Below are 20,475 nucleotides of genomic sequence, written 5' to 3'. Positions count from 1 at the left end.
CCTTGATTTTGTCATTCCAGGCATAGTATATCATATGATTTCTGGTTCAAAATGGCTGACCTCAATCCATCTCAGCTCTCTAATACCTAGGATATCCATCGTCATGCATCCCATTTCATTTTTGACAACTTCCAATTTTTCTAAATTCATACATAATACCTTCCAAGTTTCGATTATTAGTAGATTTTTTTCAGCTGTTTCTTTTTACCTTGAGTTTGACTCCATCAGCAGATGAAGATCCTCAAGGCTCCGCTGTCAAAAGCGTTACTCCGTTCACATCACCATGGTTGATTCCACCTCGAGAATTCAGCTTCTCCTCAGTCACATTGTAAGTGCCTTTTGACCCAATGGGCCTGTCCGCTGGCCCTGTCTGACAATGTTCTTCTTCCATTTGTTAGGCATCCTGTATCTGAAAATGTTTTGAAGCTGCGCCTAAGGTTTTCAGTGGCTACTTCCTCTGAAGTGGGCAGCCGATCCTTTCTAAGTAATCTGTTCTTAGTTGGAAGCTCTGCTGAAACCTGTGTATTTTGGGTGACTCTACTGGCATTTGAAATACCAGTGACATAGCTCCTAGCATTATAGCAACTCATCAGCCACCAGAGTAAGACAAGCTGACAGACAAGTGGTGGGAAATGGGAAGAGTCCTCTTAAATTGTACAGACTACAATTAATGTCACAAAATAAAAAGTGTAATACCTGTTGAGTGGAAACCAATTTGCTCTATAATCATTCATTCAAATTATAGTAAAATATTTTTTCATCACAAAACGTAATAAAATACATGAAGAGAAGGAAACAATGACAGTCTTACAAACTCAGTTTTTTTTAATTCATTGATTTATTGAAATGAATGCTCATATGCCTTCATGTTTATTCTCATGCTCTAATTGAAATAATAACAAATTCTGATGTTCTTTCCCCTCACCTCCTCTACAAAATCAAATTACCATTTCATAAGCTACCTTTCATTCTGTTGCAATAATTATCCAATCACTTCATATTTCCATTTGAGGATATGATGTTATAGAGATTATTTATTGTTTTACTTTATTTATGTTGTATTTTTATCAGTTACATGTTATTTTATGCCTAGATATGCTTTGTTAGGTGTCACTGTATCTACTCTATCTTTATTATTCAGTGTACTCTTCAGAAAGGTGTAAAAACAGAGCTGTCAGAGGTAGAGTCCACGAGGACAGACAAACTGTTGGCTCTACAGTAAACTTGGAGTTTAGGAGAGAAGCGATGCTACTGATGAAGGTAAGTAGAAAGCATCTCTGTGAAAGCAGAGAATGTAATGGAAACAGGAAATGCTTCATGTTTTGTGAAGACAATTCCATGAATATGAAACATGATGCGATTCTTTCTCAATTGCTCTGAGGACAAGAGTTCCATCTCTTTAACCTTTCCCAGAAGCAGTCTGTGTTCTTCAGTTTAACACCATGCCTAAATGGTAGTGGGCATCCTCAACGGAGTCAAATTATGGTCCTTCGAAATATTCTTTTTCTTTTCTTTAAATCAATACATACATACATACATTGTGCCAAGCACATTCGTACGTATATTTCCACCATCATTTTCAAAACATTTTCATTCTACTTGAGTCCTTGGTATAAGCTCCTCATTTTTTCCCCTTTTTCCCACACCCTCTGTCCCTCATGAACCCTTGATAATTTATTATTATTATTTCATGTCGTACACTGACCGATGTCTCCCTTCACCCACTTTTCTCTTCTCTGTCCCCCAGAGAGGGCTTATATGTAGATCATTGTGATTGATTCCTCATTTCTCACACACACACACCCACACACACCTTACGCTTACCCTGGCTACTCTCGTTGTTAGTCCTGAGGGGTTTATCTGTCCTGGGTTCCCTGTTTCCAGTTCCTATCTGTAACTATGTACATGCTCTGGTCTAGCCAAATTTGTAAGGTAGAATTGGGATCATGATAGTTGGGGTGGGTGAGGGTTCGGAGAAAGCGTTAAAGAACAAAGCTCTGCCTTGTGTTTGTGCTGATTATGGTCTATGCATGTCTCTGTAGATAACACAGGTGGGATAAACAATCCAGAGGAGCAAACGTGACCAGTGGTTCCGGGGAGACATGGGAGAGGTGGGGAAAGGAAGTGGGTGTTAACAAACTCAGGGATAAGGAAACAAGTGATCTAAAATTGATGGTGAGGAGGACATAGGATGCCTGGTAGGGCTTGATCAAGGGCAATGTAATGGAGAGGAATTACTGAAACCAGAATGAAGGCCGAACATGATAGAGGGACAAGAGGAAAGTAAAAGGAAATAGAGGAAAGAACTAGGAGGCAACGGGCATTTATAGAGGTCTAAATTGCAGGGCTGTGCATATGTAATATGTTTAAATATAACAATAGGGAAATAGATCTATGTCCATATATTTAATTATTAAGTTTCAAGGTAGCAGATGGACATTGGGCCTATATTCAAGTACTCTCTCAATGCAAGAAAACTTTGTTCTAATAACCTGATATTCTGTGATGCTCACCTCCTTAAAATGATCACCAAAGACAAAATGGGTGCATAGAAAAAAGCTGATGGTGCACGGCTATCAAAAGATATAGTGTCTTGGTTTGTAAAGGCCTGAAGATAAACAAGCAGCCATCTAGCTGAGAAGTAAAAAAATCCACATGGGAGAAGCACACCAGCCTGTGTGATCATGAAGTGTCGATGGGATCAGGTATCAGGCATCAAAGACCCAGAACAAAAAATCATATCAATGTAAATGAGGGGGAGTACAGAGTGGAGACCCAAAGTCCATCTGTAGACAATTGGACATCCCCTTACAGAAGGGTCACAGGGAAGAGATGAGCCAGTCAGGGTGCAGCATAGCACCAATGAAACACATAACTTTCCTCTAGTTCTTCTCGAAATATTCTTTAAGCAGATTCATTGTCATGATGGGGAAAAAATTACCTCGGCACAATTTTTCTAGGATTTGTGTTACAAACATTTCTTCTTAACAAGCCCCCATGATCATCCTGTGACTGTTGGAAAAAATCTATCAATACTACCCCTTTGGAATCTCCCAAAGCCGTTGCCACAACCGTCTGAAATAACTTCTCTGCTTTGAATTTCACTGACCCAGCCAATCTACTCACAAGCCACCATTTTGGTTGAATACCCCTTTTGAAGGCACCATAAGGAGACAAAACCAAGCATATCACTGAGAGAACACGTTGCAGGTAACCACTGATTGGAAAAATGCATTTTGTTTGGAATATACAAGTGTCTTTATAAACTGAAATCCTAGTAACAACACTTGTTGCTTTACCTTTGTACATTTCTGAGAGAAGTGTCCGACTCTGTTGAAGATAGCCAACTCAGTTTTGGGCCCCCAAACGCACCTGCACATAAGGGTACACAGCACAACAATTGTGGTATCAGGGCTTTGTGGCAACTTGGATGGGCCGGTCTTTTCAGTAGCTTTGTACGTAAGATGTAGTAGTCCTTATTGATGAACTCTAATAGGTGCTCACCATGATGAAATCTATTATGAACAGAAAATCATTTGAAAACTTGTTTTCTCAGGGAATTTGCCTGTTTCCAATAAAAATGAATACTGTGGAAAAGCTTGCTTACTTATTCTGGGTTTAGGCCCTACATATGGCTCATCATCTGACCTCAGGCTCTTTGAACTTGAATCAGTGGCCTGCCACATTGCCTGATAATCCTAGGAAGCATCAAGAGCTTGCTAGTTTACCTATTAAATTGGGTTCATTCATTCCTGTAGCCAGAGAGACATTCCGACAAGCATGCCTATGAAGAAACATTGTGAGTCGATTAGTTGTATCTTTACATCAGCCCAGGCAGCTACGTGAATCATGAGAGCCTGAAGTGTGACATCTGACCCAGGGGCTTGGAACTTACCCACTTCCCTAATTGTATCAGTCATTTGCGTGTTATAAACATGTCTCTTTATGTGTATGTATAAGCCTCACTGTTTTTTTGCTTCTCTAGACAAGCCAGTCTAAGATAGCAAGGGAAAACTTGTATATGTCTTATTAGTTCAACCTCAGCAAGAATGCTTACAGTTATGAATTAAAATACCAATTAAAAACGATTATAAAGTGCAATTGCTTAAATTTAACTCTTCTATCTATGTCTTTGTAACTCCCACCGAATTATTGGGTGAAATCTTACAAATAGCTTGTGTGAAACACTAATAGATGAAATTCGTTCATTTTGGCACCCTTCTGGGTATGAGAGTCATCTTAGAAGCAGAAACAGAAACCCCCAGTAGAGTGCTTGCAAAGATCTCTGTCCAAAGCAGCTGAGGGAGGCACCAGAGGTCCAAGCATGGGAGAGAGCTGAGTTGAGCAGAAGTGAAGCATTGGACAGAGCAGAGGAGCCGGACTGAAAGAACAATGCAGAGCAGAGGAGCCTCAATAGTGAGGGAGATCAATGGGTAAAGCACCCATTTTCTAGGAAACAAGGCAGAGGCCAAGGACCCACTTGGATAAGAGGCTGAAAACCAGAAAGAGACATGTGGACGAACATGGCTAATAAGAGGCGTTGTGGACAACAAATTGTATCTTCAATATTTTGTAATCTGTTCACTTTCTTAATAAATCCTATAATTTTGAATATTGTTCTGATTACAATGGAGTACTCAGCCCATCAAAAACATCAAATGTCATAGGAGGGACAGTGGATGTCAGACTGGCTTACGGAAGTTGGATGGTGGAGGCTGTTTGACGTCTGCATCGTGACAATGGCTGGGCTGGTGTGCCATCTCTTCCATTGTGTAGCCAGAAGAGGTCAGACTTGGCACTCAGACCATTTGTTCTGTAAGGAAAAATATAGACGGCACAAAAGTGTAAGAGGGTAGGGCCAATTGTGTAAAATTCATTAGTTAGTTCTTACCTCTAACTCACTGACACGGAGCCAATTCTGACTGCCAGCAGCCAGAGTCGAACTCTTCTTTGAGATTTCAAAGATGATGCATCTTGACCAGAGCAGGAAGCCTCTTTCTCTCTCAAAACAGTTGGTGGTTTGGAAATGCTGGCATTGTGGTTAGCAGCCCACGTAAAACCCCCTGCACCAGCAGGGATCCCTATTTAACTGGTTGCTGCATTTTATTTTTGGTTTGTGCTTAAAAGCAAACCAAACTAGTTGATGTTAAGTAAATGCTAACTCATGACCCTCTCAAATGCTCCAGAGAAGAACTTGGGGGCCACAGGATTTTCAGTAGGTGATTGTGAAGAAGTAGAGAGCTGGGCCTTTCTTCTAATATGCCTCTGGGTAGTCTTGAACCAACAACTTTCAGTTAACAGCAAGTGTTTTAACTGCACCGCTAGTCGCATAATAACAACTTTGGGGGAAATCCTAGTTTGGAAACTCTTGACTGGCTCTCTGTATGCTACATTACATTTCAACAGTATTATACACACTCCACGTCACTTTATGGTCAGAAAAGCACTAACTATCTTATCTAAAAATGTCTACCTACATGAGAGCTGCTCCTTTATTTGTTACAGACACGTTAGGCACAGGCCTTTGAATCACACCTCCCCCACTGCGCTGCACTGCTCCCTGATGCCCGCCCTCAGCAAGGTTATCATCACATGCAAGTCACTCCCTAACCTGTTAAGGTGGCTTTGACTCTCTTCCTTACACTTGTATCAGCCTGGGCTCATATCTATTTCTACCCTTACCACTTTATGTATGCCTCTTTGTGTGCCTTCCTTTTGTCACCCTACAAGACAGGAAATATTTGTCATTCGTAGACTGACGTGCCACGTGTTTACTGGCAAACACGGAGTTCTCAGTGAGTATTTGTTGAGAAAGTAGATTTATTATAGAAGTGCAACCTGTTATATAATCTACCTATTTACAAAATATGATTTTCATTCCAATCACAGCTCAGTCGTTTATTACGAGTCTCACCAACCATTAATAAAGACAAAGTTTACCAAGTAAACATGAGATAGAAACTAAATGTCTGCATGTTTTAAAGAATGAGCTTTCCTTGTTGAATGTGCTAAGTGTGCATATGATTTCCTTTATATTTAGTAGGTTTAGGTAGATATAAAAAAACTTTGTGTAGTCTCACTAACTTAGAAGCATAAATGGATTCATAGAATATTTCTACTTTCTTTGTGATGTTCTAGCTATACAACTTTTTAAAAAACCCTGCCCCATTGCATATTTATATGAAACCAGCAGTACTGAGGGACTTCAAAAAAATCATGGGGAAAACTCATTATCTTTTCATGAAAATGAATTTTATTTACCACAGATATTTTGAAGCCCCCTCATAGGTGTCTCATATATGTTTATTTTATTTGCTCATGTTACCATTCTCTATTCTGTTTCAGATTCTTTTCCATGATGTCTTGCTGGGATTCCCAAATACAAGTGTTCTGACTAATCTGCTCCTAAAGGGCATTTCCACTTCGATCAAAAACCGTAAGTTCTTATAAACCCACTGTTAATGCCACTGGCGTGTTTATCATTTGGGTTTCAACAATTAAACACATCTTTTGTTTTGAAATCAAGAATGGGAGAACCTTGCATTATTTTACTTTTACTTAAATGTTTCTTTTGTAATTATCTTCCATGCACTCTTCTTTACTGAACTCAGACCTGAATCTGTGGTGTTTGGGTCACAAGAAAAGTTCATGTGACCCACATTGTGCCATATTTTGAATCGCCCGTCTTCTCTGTTGAAGACGGGCAATGGTCTCCTTGAAATTGCCAGTCTAAGAGCCATTTCTCCATTGATGAAAGCAGTGTCTTTCTCCTCCCATAAAGTCACAGACTCGGTTAGTTTGGAGTCCCTGTTCTTAACCCGCACCATCTACTTAAATGTCTTGCTGCTCTGCTTCATGCTTTCTCAACCAAGATGATTATTTTGACTTTGGATACAATGAGACCAAGCACCAGGGTCTCAGTTGATTACATCTACATCTACCTATTCGTATACATATACATATACTTGTTCAACATGTAAATTTTCTAGCACACTAAAATGCGTATTGCTTAATTTTGAACTGTTGAAAACCACGGGAAGTGTTCACAATGTAAATTCAAGTTGAAAAATCTGTAACTGCTAAGAATGGATCCCTTCTTTCCCCTATGATAATATTTGAAAAGTTTGCCCCAAATTGTTTTGAATATATGCTTTTTATAACGACGCTGTAATCCATATTTTAACTTTATACATTTTGGATGAAAAGCTTTGAAGTTATTATTAATCAAGTAAATTTCACATTCCATTCTCAAAATAAGATATAAAGGAATCTACATTTTGCTCAGAAAAATGTTTTAAGATCTCTCATACCTAAACCTGTGCTTGTCTATTGAAAATTATATACCACAAATAGCATATAATTAACTTTCCTGTTTATATCCTAGAAGATTCAAATTTTGGATCATCACCTAGACTTCAATCAAAGGACAGCGTCATGGAGAATTCATATTTCTCTGGAGTCAGCTAGACATAGGCTGAAGTCCTAACCCTGACATTTACTTTGGAGCCTTCCTTACTAAGCACATCTAAACCTACTTCCTCATGAACACTTCAGAAATAACACAGGCAGTATTACAAAGGTCCGAAATAAACTAATGAATTAATATACGCAAATGAATATTTTTGTACAGCTTGTTCATTATTCCCTTCCTTTATGTGAGAGGCACACTCTGGTATAATATATATTACAAGCATTGATACCCTTGGATTTAAGTGAAATATGAAAAGTATCATAAATGGTCATGTTTAAGCATCAGGCAAATAAATATTCTTACTATTAAAGTAAGTGAGCCTCCCTACAATATTGAACAGGAGCACACTGCCAATTTGCATGGAAAGTTCAAAGGCGTTTGTCATGGAGAGTTCATCTTCGGGATCAAGTAGACCAAGGCCGCAGTCTTCATTTTGACAGTTGCCTTTTTCTTCATCAGCATTTTGGGGTTAATGCAAGAATAAGTATCAGAGAATTACCAAAGCCTCAACTTCCTAAGTAGATATTTTCCATATCATTAGAATTTAGATAAAATATGTCTATTAATCACTCATTCTGTTTCACAAGAACACAGGTTTCTGTGTCATATGTTTTATACGGCATTGCTAAATAATCTGGTTTTCTATAAGCACTCTGCCCATTGAAAATATTTACAGAAATTTTGGTTCAGTTTATTTATCTAATAGAGAATTGATCAATTCTGTTTTATTGAATCTTATGAAAACATTATCCAAGGATTCCCATATCATATAACTAAATTCAAGATTAAAAAGCAATTCAATAACTTTATGTGCCAACCAGATGTAAGTGGGATCCAACACCCTATTCTAAAAGTCCTTCTCCTGTCATCATTTCCCTGGAACTGTGTTCTGAGAATGAGATAAAATTGTGTGTGAAACTATAAGATGAAGGACCTGGTGGCATAGTGGTTATGCATTGCGCTGTTAACTACCAGGTCAACAGTCTGAAAACACCAACCATCCCAGGGGAGAAGATGGGGCTTTCAACTCCCGTAAAGAGTCACAGTCTTGGAAACTCACAAGGGCAATTTTACCCTGTCCTATAGGGCCGCTAAGAGTTGGCATGGACTCAACGGCAGTGAGTTTGGTTTCAGTTTGGAAACTGTAACATAAGCCCCTTAGATGTGATACAAAAATGGCCTTAAACTATGCAACTCTCATGTAATTGTGGCGTACTACAAGTTGGTTCAGAGCACGGTGGTGAAGAATATGAGGACTCTGAGGAAAATGGTTCCACAATTCTTTGGCTACGCCATCTTGGACAAGTGATTAGACTCTCCATGACTTCACATGTTTTGGTGACGGTTGAATAGGTTGAAATGTAAAAAGTTCTAGAAAAGTGACTTGGTACATTTTAACTACCATCTGAGTGTCTGATGTTGTTAAAGTTGTGCTGAAAGTGTTGTTTGAGGTTTGAGCTTTGAACCCTGTATTAGTCTAGGTACTTTGGAGAAACAAATCCACAGTGACTCATGTAAAAGAGAGAGTTTTATACAAAGAAAATGTGCATCACGAAAACATCCCAACCCAATGCTGCCCAAGCCCACAAGTCCAACATTAACCCATACCCAACACCAGTCCACAAAGTCCTTCACCTCACAAAACAGAGGCAATAATGCCGACTGCAGGAGGAAAGCTGAGTCAGTGAACGTGTAAGCATCTCAGCACTGGCAGGGGTCTCCACACGGCTGCTCCAGCACCCAGGGCTGCATCGGGATAGGTCCATGAGGCTTCTCCTTGGGGATGTCTTGTAGGAAGTCAATCTTGCAAGCTGAAGCAGGGAACTGCTAAGGCAGCTGCACCCGATACAACCATCACAAAACAAGAGACCCGAGAACTAGAAAGGCGAGGCTCACCACCCATTTATCCCTCGCCTTTCAACCAGCATCACATGTGATTATTGGCCAGGCTGGCACAATTAACTAACTCAAACCCCAACCAATCATATGTGTTACCCACGAGTGCACTGACAAACTGAGTATTCATAGAAGAAACCATAGAAATTGGAAGTAGAAGCATCTGATTTGTTTCTGGTCATGCTAGATTGAAACATGGCTATGAGACCAGCACCAGAATGGAACTTCCCATTCATTTGAGCACATTCATCTAGTCATAGATCTGACAACTGAGAAACATGTTCACATAAGGCAAGAAAAATGTCCTTTTCATGATGGTAGACAAGTCTGAAAAAGCAAGCATTGATGTTCTTATTTATTTAAACCATACATGTATAAATGTACATCTATAGAACACACATATATACAGGTTAAGTCTATATCCTGATGTGTATGATCTTATCATTAATAGCTATGGTATTTAAATGGCTGATTGAGTATGTGACAAGCTAATGACAGTGAGAGGTAGTAGAAAGATATGAGAGGGGTCCAGGCTAGGAACAAAGTTACCATCTTAGTAATGAATTCTGATAGCATCATAAGAGGTAGCAAGACGTTACTGAAAATTAGTTTGAGAAGCTTTTATTTCACACATACTGCACAATGCATAACGGGGGGCACAGGTTGAGTATTTGAATACTGAAGATATTCAAAACCTTCTACTCAACCCCAATGATTCCATTTGTGCTCATGTTTTTTGGCCACATTCCATAAATAAATGCAGTTTATGATCCATGTTTGTAAAGGTATTTGTTAAGTAACATTTTTTTCTGTCTTTGTATATTTCTCTTGTGGTACAAAAGTAGCATGTATTACATGCTAAAGGAGAAATATAGAACACGACTTTTCTTGTTATGTCACTTGTACAAAACACAATTTCAGTGAAACTCATAGGAATTTATCTATCTATCTATCTATCTATCTATCTATCTATCTATCTATCTATCTATCTATTTATTTATCATCTACCTATCTGGCCTGAACACTTGAATTTTCAGCACTGTTGTGCTTTGTCTAGTATTCTGTACTTCGTTGTCTACCTTCATTTTCTGAAATAAAAGACCCAACACACGTAGATACATGGAGAAGAGAACGAGAGAGAGAGAACACACAGCCATTGACTCTATTCTAACTCATAGCAATGGGTGTTCAAGGCTTTGAAAATCTTTACTGGTCCAGACAGTCTCTTCTTTCCCCTTGGAACCGCTGGTGGATTTGAACTACTCGCCTTACTATTATCAGTTCAACACTTACCCTGACAGCCCACCAGAACACCTTTTCCTGATAGGCATGAACTCACTTGCCACTGAGGATGGACCCCGTGGGCTTCTGAGACTATAACTCTTTATAAGAGTAGAAAGCCTCCACTTTTTTCCACCCTAAAAGAACAGTAGATATTAAACATCAGTGAATAAGTGTGTTAAGAGCACTTTTTGGTTGGATATTATTGCACAGATGATTAAAATCTAGATTCGTATATGGGAAAATAAAACTATTGTGAATGAATTTAGAGGCTAGAGATAAAAGATGGGCAAGTAATCCTTTAAAAGTTTTTGAAACTTTGATGGAAATTTAAACTATTAGGGTTTGCAGTTTATTGTTATTTAAGTTGATTTCCTTCTAAGGAGAAAGAGGTTTTTCTTCTGGTTCTTCCTAGTAATGTACTCAATCAACTTCCTGCAACTAACAGTTTTCAACTTTAGTAGAATGGGAACAACTTGAAGGCCCTGAAACGGACAGAAAGAAGTCAGAGACAGGGAGAATCTGTTGATGTAATGGAAAACATTGGGTGTTATTTCCGTTTACTTTTTAATGGCTTTTTATCGGGGCATGTGCCTGTAAAATAATTCAAATGCAGGATTGCTCAAATACAGGGAGAAACCTAAAGCCCCCCTGACTTGAAGACTCAAAGGATATGTTCAGGGTAGACACAGCAGCAAAGGGGGGACGTTATTGGCAAAATAGAGAGCCACAAAGAAGGAGCTGCAAATCATGCATCAACTCCACTCAACTCTCTGACTGACCCGTGCACTGTGAACACGCAGGGTAGATGTCACACGGCCAAGCTTTGAGAATAACAGCAACCAAAAAGCCCAATTCAGCTTGCAGACTTTGGAGCTGAGTTAAGCTATGAGGCAAAAGACTAAGATTGTTCTTTGCTGGAACATAACAGAATTCAGAGTTTTGTAACATATTAATCATAATGTCTAGAATACAATCCAAATTCCCTAAGCATATGAGTAAGCAGAAAAATGTGGCTATCCTAAAGAAAAAGGGCAACAAGTGGAGAGAAACCTTGAGATGACCTTGCTTTAGAAAGAGCTGGCAAAAAATGTTTAGCATTCAAAAAACTATACTCAAAGTATTGAAAAATATGAGGGATGGGTCCATGAGAGTTAACATATATACAACATTAAATAAAGTAATATTTCTTATGAACGTATTAGTCACAGAATGTAGCTTGATTATGTATATTCAAGACAGTGGATTCAGGTTTGCTCTGTAGCATATTCACTCATCGTAAATGTCATTTAAAGAGCACCTCACTAGATCTATGAAAAATATTTTAACGATAGGATTTTTCATCTTAGAGACTAGAAGTTAATTTTAATTAAAAATCAAATACAAGATAAAAACAATCCATTAAGAAAACAATACCTGTACTTTAGAGAAGTGGAATGCTTTATTTCCAGGTTTTTGGAGGGCAAGATAGAAGGGAAAACTTAAGGAGTACCAGATGAGATACACATGCAAAGATGCTCAGAGTCTGTGCATGTAGGCATGACGAACTAGAGGCAAGAATCTAGTGCACAGGCACGGAGTGAATGATGTTTTCCATAGACAGTGAATGGAGTAGCGATCTTTGACAGGAAGGTATAAGTGTAGCTACAGTAAGGGGAAGTAAAATAAGAAAATGGGTAGGTGAGTTTCAAGAGGCTTTTACTGAAGATCAAATAGTTTATGCTTCCTATGCAAAGCACCAGAGACTCAATTTAGAGACAAGATATAAAAATATTGTTATTTTTAAAAAATACACAGAAGACTTCTTTATTGCTGGTGAGCCTTACATCATGTAGAATAGGAAACAAATGCAATAGCTTTTATACATTTAGTGCAGGTTCCTCTAGTCTGTTATGAGTCACTACAAGGCAGATGTGAGAAAGAAAAGAATTAAAAATATGCTATATGATTACATAATTTTGTGGTTACAGGGCAAAAAACTGAGAAGCTGATACCAAGGGCTCAAGTAGAAAGAAAATGTTTTAAAAATGACAATGCCAACCAACGTACAAATGTGCTTGACCCAATGGATGTACATATTGATTGTGATAAGAGTTGTACCAGCCCCCAATAAAATGATTAAAAATAAAATTTTTGGTTACAAGACATATGTAAGAATTTATGGTTTGATGAAATATTTTACTGCCTTGTTAGAAAGAGTTCACCTTTGGCACCCCTGGAAGAGGCAACTTTAAATTCACCTTCACAAGTTAAAATTTCTTTATAAAATTAAAAATTAAGTTCCATTATCATTAAAATTGTAAAAATGCCAAATCCTTCTTTGCTAGAAATTTTTCTGTTGCCTCTTTCAGTGAGTTTATTCAAGAGATTAGCTTTTCTATTACAAGGCAATTATTAAGTACATAGATTTTTTTAAATGCTGATAATAAAAGGCACAGCTTAGCAAGAATATTTTAAAGCCCAGTTCCAAGTAAGAAAATAATTCATCTGTGTACAAATTGCCTTTATAAAACCTCATTTACCTAAACTCTAGAAACACTACTGTCTTTGGGGAGTTTGTACTCTCAGACTGTACACCACCAGAGTATCTCAGGATGCTCTGAGATACAGGAGTAGGAAGGACAAAGGGATAATATTTCTCTGTGCCTCATGATGTTTATTTTATCACAACTAATGACATCAAGGAAAGAAACATATGCATTAACCATGGATACATGTCATTGCACATAAATAAATAAATTGCAATATAATACTTGTTTAACTTTAAAAGTTAATGACAAACCCAATCATTTTCCCCTAAATTAGTTTTGTGGCATGGAATGGATCCTTACTACCCCTCTTGGGTGAGCCTCTCTTGTTGTACACACAAATCTTCCCTAGATGTCTATGATTTCAGAAAGTGCCATTTTTTGAGAACATTCCCTTCAATATTCATATGTAGTGCTATGCAAAAACAAGCACTTCAAATCGCGGTGTTCTCTCTATGAAGCCGTTGTCTAGTACTCACAGGGGGGAGAAGAGAGCGGACCCGTGACTGCCCATAACAAGGGCAAATTAGCACCACGAGGTTTGAGATCAGCATTGAATTGCTTCTTGGTTGTTTTTATGGTATTGATGTATTTGAAATGTTGTTATTTATATCAAGAAGACCCAGGCCAAGAAAGTCTAATGTATTTCCATTAACTAGTGATGAAATTGTGATAATAAAATGCAAGATAGCAGTATCATTATAAAAGCAGTGCACTCCGGTTTTGTTTGAGTCTTGTAACAAGCTCTTTTGTGTTCCATAAATCTGATATTTTTGCAACTATTCTCAGTATCTCTGTTGAGGATATTTTTTAATACAGCTTCAAATCCCTTGCTGTTGGGTTGATTCAAACCCATTGCCACTGAGTCATGAGGATCCCATGCGTGCACTGCACAACTATTTGACGGGGTTTTCAAAACTATGACCTTTCAGAAGCATGTGGCTTGCCATTCTTCCCAGGATACTCTGGTTGGTTCTGAAACACCAACCTTTTGATTTAGTATTTAAGCGCTTAGCCAAGTGTGCCACCTAGGGACTCTTTGTGTCCAAGAAATTGATAAAATCATTTGCACCTAAATTCCGTAAGAGCTTGACACTCTTTAGGTTTTATTTGATACAGTTCTTTACACTATAACCATACAATAAGAAAGACATGATAAATTAAAATATTGAGCCTATTAATGTTCCACTTAAAGGGACAGTGTAAAGATATTTTATTGAAGTAATTCTATTTCTTTCTGCCTCATGAATTATCTTCTGTCATTAGCTCTGTCATAAAATTTCAGATCACATGATTTTGGAGAACAAAGAACACTGACAGCATGTGATTTTAAACAGACTGGTCAATGACTAACTACAGACAATTTGCTGTTTCTCCTATCCTTTCCTTCTTTATTGTTTGAGAAGTTCCTATAAGACCTCCTATAAATTTTGGACTTAAATGCCTAAACCTCAGGCATTGCTGGTCCAAGTCTTCTCAGGGTGAAGAAAAGAACAAATTCTTCTTATTCACCTCTTTTCACATATTCCGGGTCCATATCTTCAAATCAGAGACAAATCTGTGGTCTTTTCTGATCTGTTTGTAAGTGAAAATAAACTCTCACTGGCTTATTGATGGATGTACACAACAATCGGTTTCCCGAGCGCCCACTTTTGCCTTCATGAAAACATTATTCCAGGATCTCATCTTCTTATGGTTGTAAGGAATTTGAATTTGTGTCTCAGTTTATTTATCAACATTTCCCTGAAGTGATCTCCCACAAGGAAATAGAAGACAGGGTTGATGACACTGTTCAGGAAAGCCAAAGGTCGTGTCACAATATATAAAACATTGATGATGTCCCTCGTACACGGGGACAAAGTCCAGCCTTCTAGACGGGAGGCAATCCTAACATTCCGCATTATGTGGTAAGGTGTAAAGAGCACTGAGAAGATGATCATTGCCATGGTGACTAAAGTGAGAGGCTTTTCAAAGGGCTGTGTGGTAGTCAGCTGCCTGTTCCTCTTCTTTAGGAAGAGGGCAATCTTGAAGTAAAAGAAGCACATTACAGAAAGAGGAATGAGGAACCCTGTACATGTTAGACACAAACTATAAATGAGACTGTGTTTGGGGTTCCCAGAACTTGCATAATCATTACACTTGGTGTTATTATCCATTTTCAACGAAGTTATAAAGTTAAGTATGGGCAGTAGCTCGAGGGTTACCAAGACCCAAATAGCTAAGGAGATTAAAATGGCAAACTCCTTCTTTTGCAGAAGGTGTTGCCGGAAAGGATGCTTCATGAGCAGGTATCGATCAATGCTAACACAAGTAAGGAAAAGAATGCTCGTGTAGAGGTTGGCATGAAGCACATATCGGTTACTTATGCAGAGAGCATGCCCATAGAGCCAGTCTTCTTTGGCATAGCTTCTCATCAGCATCGGGAGGGTGCATAAAAACGCCAAATCAGAGATAGAGAGGTTAAAGAGATAGACATTGTTGCTATTCCAGTTCTTCAGACAGAAGAGGTAGCCAAAAACCACAGTAGTGTTTCCCAGGATTCCCAAAATGAACTCAGTGCCATAAAAAATGGAAAGGTAGTACTTTTCCAGGGCAGTCATTGCTGTCAGCCAGTTTGGGCAAGTTGAATTCCATGCCTGGAGAGGAAAAAGGAAGGATTGTGCATGGTTACAAGACATAGTAATAATAAAAACACTTGGGTTTTAAACTGTGGAGTGCAGGGCACATTAATGAAGGACATCTCCATGCATGTAAGCATATGTATCTATCACGAATTATTTCAACAAACATTTACTGAGTCCCTTTGAACTATGTCCTAGGCACTGGGGATACAACAGTTAATAAAACATAGTACCTTATGTCAATGAGTGCATACACTGGAGAAAATTCAGAAAATAAATACACACAGGCCATATAATGATAAATGCTAGGGATTAAAAACAAGAAAGGATGAAGAAGTTAGAAAGTAAGGAGTGGAAGAGCACAATAATATTTAAAATTTTAAATATGAAGTTGAAAATCTTAATAATAGTAGCAGCAATCACTAGTGATTGACAGTTTACGGTGTACCAGGCACTGTTCTCCTAAATTGCCAGAGTCTACAGTCTCAGAAACTAGGGTGGTTCTGACTCACAGTTGACTTGAGAGCAGTGGGTTTAAATTTGGGATCATTTAATGGAGTGATTAAGGTTTGGATATTATTATACCAAGGTCATGCATCTAGTAAAATACTTCCATCATGAACTCAAAAATCCAAACTCAATGTCATAGAATCACTTCTGATTCATAGTGACCTTACAAGAGAGACTAGAACTGACCTTGAGGATTTTCAGAACTCTAGATCTTCGCAGTGCAAACAGCTTCATCTTTCTCTGAGGAGCGGCTGATGGGTTTGAATGGCAAACTTCCGATGGTTAAAGATCACCAGACGTTGCCACCCAAGCTTCTAAACTTGCACTACCAAAAATCCAAGCTCACTGCCATTGAGTTGAGTCAGACTCGCAGTCACACTGCAGGACACAGTAAAGCTGTACTGGTGGGTTTCCTAGACTCCAGCTCTTGATGGGCGTAGAAAACTTCACATTTCTCCCGTAGAGCAGGCAGGAGTTTCAAACTGCTGTCCCTGCAGTTGGCAGCTTCAAGAATAGCCCCGGACACTACCAGGTCTCCTTTAACGTCCATCACCCCCCACGTCAACTTCATTGCCATCACTGCGTCCGTTGTGGCTCACAGTGACCCTCTGTGCTGACTCACAGCGAACCCCAGGGGTTTCTGAGACTGTAACCGTTGACAGGAGGAGACAGCCCGTAAGTAAGTCTTCCTCCCGCAGAGCTACTGTTTTCGAGTGCAAAACGTACAGACCGTAGCCCCGCGAGTACCCGCCACCCCATGAAAGGAAGCAAGGTGATTCAATTCGACCCGCTCGTGTTTTGCTGATCTCCCCTTTCTCACTTGCAATGAGAACAGATTGTTTGTGGGGTTATAGGGCATTTGAACAACTTGAATCATCTGAAAAAATGCCAGGGTACACCATTGTTAAGTATTAACTCCTACCTACTTTTAAGGTAGAAAATACAAGGTTGAAAGTAAAATGTTCGTTCAAATCTGCTTCCGAAGCAGGCTACTGAGCATTTGAGGCAAACACAGTTCATTCATTGGGAACTCATCGAGTTCCCACTTACTGCACCCGGAGTCTTCCTTTCTTTTCCAAATTAAATGGCTTCCTGTTTGCATTTGTGGTCTCTGCGTCCGTCCGTTGGTCAGTTGGAGAGACCAAGAACCCCTAGACACAATCATAGCAGGTGCCAAATTCACTACTTGCTTTGACATCCTGACCTACTGGCTCCTTTTTCAATCTTCTCTAACATCTGAGCTCACCACTTCACCAATTTACTCCATCCAAACACCACCAAATTACTCCATCCAAACGTCATTTTCCTATATTCTTCATAGGTCATTTTCCTATATTCTTTCCTATATTCTTCAGACTTCTCCAATAGCCTGCAAAAATGCTGTCTTGGACTTTTGCAAGACTATAATCTCGTTGTCTTCCATTTTTACGTGGCTACCCTTTCCCCTTTTGTGGCCTAAGTCTTCTTTGTGGTCAGGTTGTGTCCATAGGAGAATGATGAGACTATCTGGTCCCATAAAGGGTTTTTTAAATCATTTTATTGGGGACGCATGCAACTCTTAGCACAATCTAAAGCCTTGGAAAACCCTGTGTAGGTTTGCTGTGAGTCGGAATTGGCACAATAGCAGTAGAGGAGGGTTCCTAAGTCTATGTATCACGGGCCTGATGTGAACGGTTGGTGGTAGTGCCATCTTGTTCTTCCGAGGGTAAGCTTTTTTATCTGCAGTTTTAAATGCGAGTTCCTTGGGGCTCCGTTCTGGGAACAATTTTTCTTTGAGCTCTTTGTTTAGGTGAGTTTATTCGCTTTCAGTCTTTAATGACAATCCATAAACCAACAACTCCCTGATTTATCTCGCAGCCTGGCCATGTCTTCTAGGTTCTAGTTGTTTGTACAGATTGTTGAAGATTCATGGAGCTGATGATGATTCAAAGGCACTTGTTTTATGGTGACAGTGTCAGGTAAGCTTTGAAATGCTAACTGAAAGGTGGGCAGTTCAAACCCACCAGCCGCTCCTGGGATTAAAGATGAGATCATCTACTCTTGTAAAGATTTATAGCCTCAGAAATCTTGTATAGGGTTGCCAGGGGTTGCAATCAGCCCTATGACAGTAGGTCTTTTGTTTTGGTTTCTCCCAGAAATACCAAACAAAACTGCAATTATTTGGTTAGCACTGTTGAACTTCTCTCCTCATTTTTCCCTGTCTCAGCAATAAATAGCACCATTTCTCCCGGTGGAATGCAAAGAAAATTAAGCAAAGCATTTGATGCCATTCAAATTCAACTCTAAAAACTAGCAGTCTTTAAAATGTTATGGTCTACTGGCCAGGAATTTCTCCAATCCATCCTTATTCCCCATCTCCTTCATTACCACTCTAAGTGCAAGCTACCATCATATGTTACGAAAAGATCTTGGAAAGCTACAACTCAAAATCTGGCGATGCTATTCACCTCTTACATGAAATGGAATCTTTTAACGTGTTCCTCACTGTTTAAAAAAATAAAGTCCAAACATCTTAATGGAGACTTCAAGTTCTCCATGATCTGAACCTCATATTCAATTTTACCTTCACCTAACATCACCTCCAGAATCCCTTGTTCATCTTTCATTCTGTCTGTTTCGTTTTTTAATGTACAGACTCTTCCTAATGTGCAGGGCCCTCCACTAAAACCTCTTTTCCTTGCCAATTCCTCTCTCTATTTCCTCCCTCTATCACCTGCCTTGTCTCACATCTGCATACAATTTAGACTGCAGTTTAAAGTAGGTTTTGTGAGGCAGACTCTGCATCACCGACTTGCCATGTTACGTTTTCATCCTATATTGGACTTCTACTTAGCATTTATCATGATATTGCCTTTCTCATTGTTTATCTTTCTACAGCTGGCATAGCAAATAAAAGGTGCTCCATAAATCGTTGTTGAGTGAACAGATGAATATAAACACTTGGGTGTTTACAAAGCATTTTTATAAACATGTTCTCCAAGGTCAAATAAGTAGCTAGTCTGCCAATTTAAGTCCATTGCTCTATTTACTTCTAAGAGCTGATTTATAATATGATAAACCACTGTTAATTCTGACTCACAGAAACCTGATACAGGGTTTCTAAGACTGTAATTTCATGTGAAAGTTGGACATTGAACAAGGAAGACCAAAGGAGAATTGATGCATTTGGATTGTGGTGCTGGAGATGGTTGAAAGTACCAGGGAAAGCTCAAAGGACAAGCGGATCTGTCCTGAAAGAAGTATGGCCAGAGTCCTCTTAACAGGAAAGGACGGCAAGACTCCTTACATGCGTTGGCCATATGATCAGGAGAGACCAGTCCCTGGAGAAGGACGTCATGCCTGGCAAATCGAAAGGGGATCAAAGAAAGATCAATGGGAGGGTCACAGCGGCTGCAACCACGGGCTCAGAAGTTTGTCTTTGTAATTTCAGTTTATTTGGGTTTCTTAATGAGCTCTCCTAAATTTAAGCATTATGCTATATAAGTAATACAGCAATATTTAATTTAACGACACAGGAATTTGATTTTAAAAAGTCAATGGTAGTTTTTTTCACAATTCTATGACTTCAAGAACCACTTACGGTTTTTTTTATGACATGATAGCTTCTTAATTTTCCTTCTTTCTGTGTTTACAGATTCTTTCATAGCCTAATAATTCTTTGCCCAAACTTTACATGTTGATCTTTTTCAGGACTCCGGGTTGTACCTCTTTCTTAATTTTGCTTTGGTGGGAAGCATATTCAAAAGGACACTCAAATGAAAAGAGGACAATAGAAAGTTTCTTTAAATGAGAAAATTCCCTCTTTTTAACCATAGTGCTGTGAGGTGTTCAATGTGGCATACAGCAAAGAGGTTTGCTGTACGTGGGAGGAAAACACAGCCATAAAGACATGTTGGCAGCTACTCAGATGGGACCATCTAGAAGTGATGAGGAATCTTGCTTTTAGGTAGTCAAAGGGAATTGACATTGAGGGAGGTGGGAGAAAAAGAGAGAGAATAATACCAGTTTGTATTTAGGAAAAATGAAAGACTAGAACTACCTTTGTCCTCTTTTTCACATATAACCTCCTCTCTGGGGGATGGACAACAGAGGGGTAGGTGAAGGGAGACGCCAGGCAGTGTAATATAAGATATAATAATAATTTATAAATTATCAAGGGTGCATGGGG

General features: G+C 39.0%; 2 protein-coding genes across 3 annotated transcripts in view; both read right to left on the bottom strand.

Annotated features, from left to right (window-relative positions):
- The window catches only part of LOC123522538, a 45,325-nt gene extending 38,498 nt beyond the window's left edge, over nucleotides 1–6,827 (bottom strand). The window contains exons 1-3 of the mRNA XM_045297727.1: nucleotides 6,614–6,827; nucleotides 4,697–4,886; nucleotides 3,373–3,515 (exon numbers count right to left, since the gene is read on the bottom strand). Of these exons, the coding sequence (XP_045153662.1) occupies nucleotides 3,373–3,515; nucleotides 4,697–4,886; nucleotides 6,614–6,827 (547 nt within the window). The remainder of the gene's footprint in view (nucleotides 1–3,372; nucleotides 3,516–4,696; nucleotides 4,887–6,613) is intronic.
- Nucleotides 6,828–14,253: 7,426 nt separating this feature from the next.
- SUCNR1 (succinate receptor 1) overlaps nucleotides 14,254–20,475 on the bottom strand; it is an 8,061-nt gene continuing 1,839 nt past the window's right edge. The window contains exon 2 of one of the 2 annotated variants that reach the window (XM_013006260.3): nucleotides 14,254–15,812. In XM_013006260.3, coding sequence (XP_012861714.3) covers nucleotides 14,859–15,812 — 954 coding nt within the window. In that variant the 3' untranslated portion in view covers nucleotides 14,254–14,858. The remainder of the gene's footprint in view (nucleotides 15,813–20,475) is intronic. The other variant, XR_006680794.1, reaches the window with a different exon arrangement.

Source organism: Echinops telfairi, unplaced genomic scaffold, assembly GCF_000313985.2.
Source record: "Echinops telfairi isolate 266 unplaced genomic scaffold, ASM31398v2 ScPeMD7_7421;HRSCAF=8459, whole genome shotgun sequence".
NCBI classification, from domain to species: Eukaryota; Metazoa; Chordata; class Mammalia; order Afrosoricida; family Tenrecidae; genus Echinops; species Echinops telfairi.
This window is presented reverse-complemented; position numbering and strand designations above follow the sequence as displayed.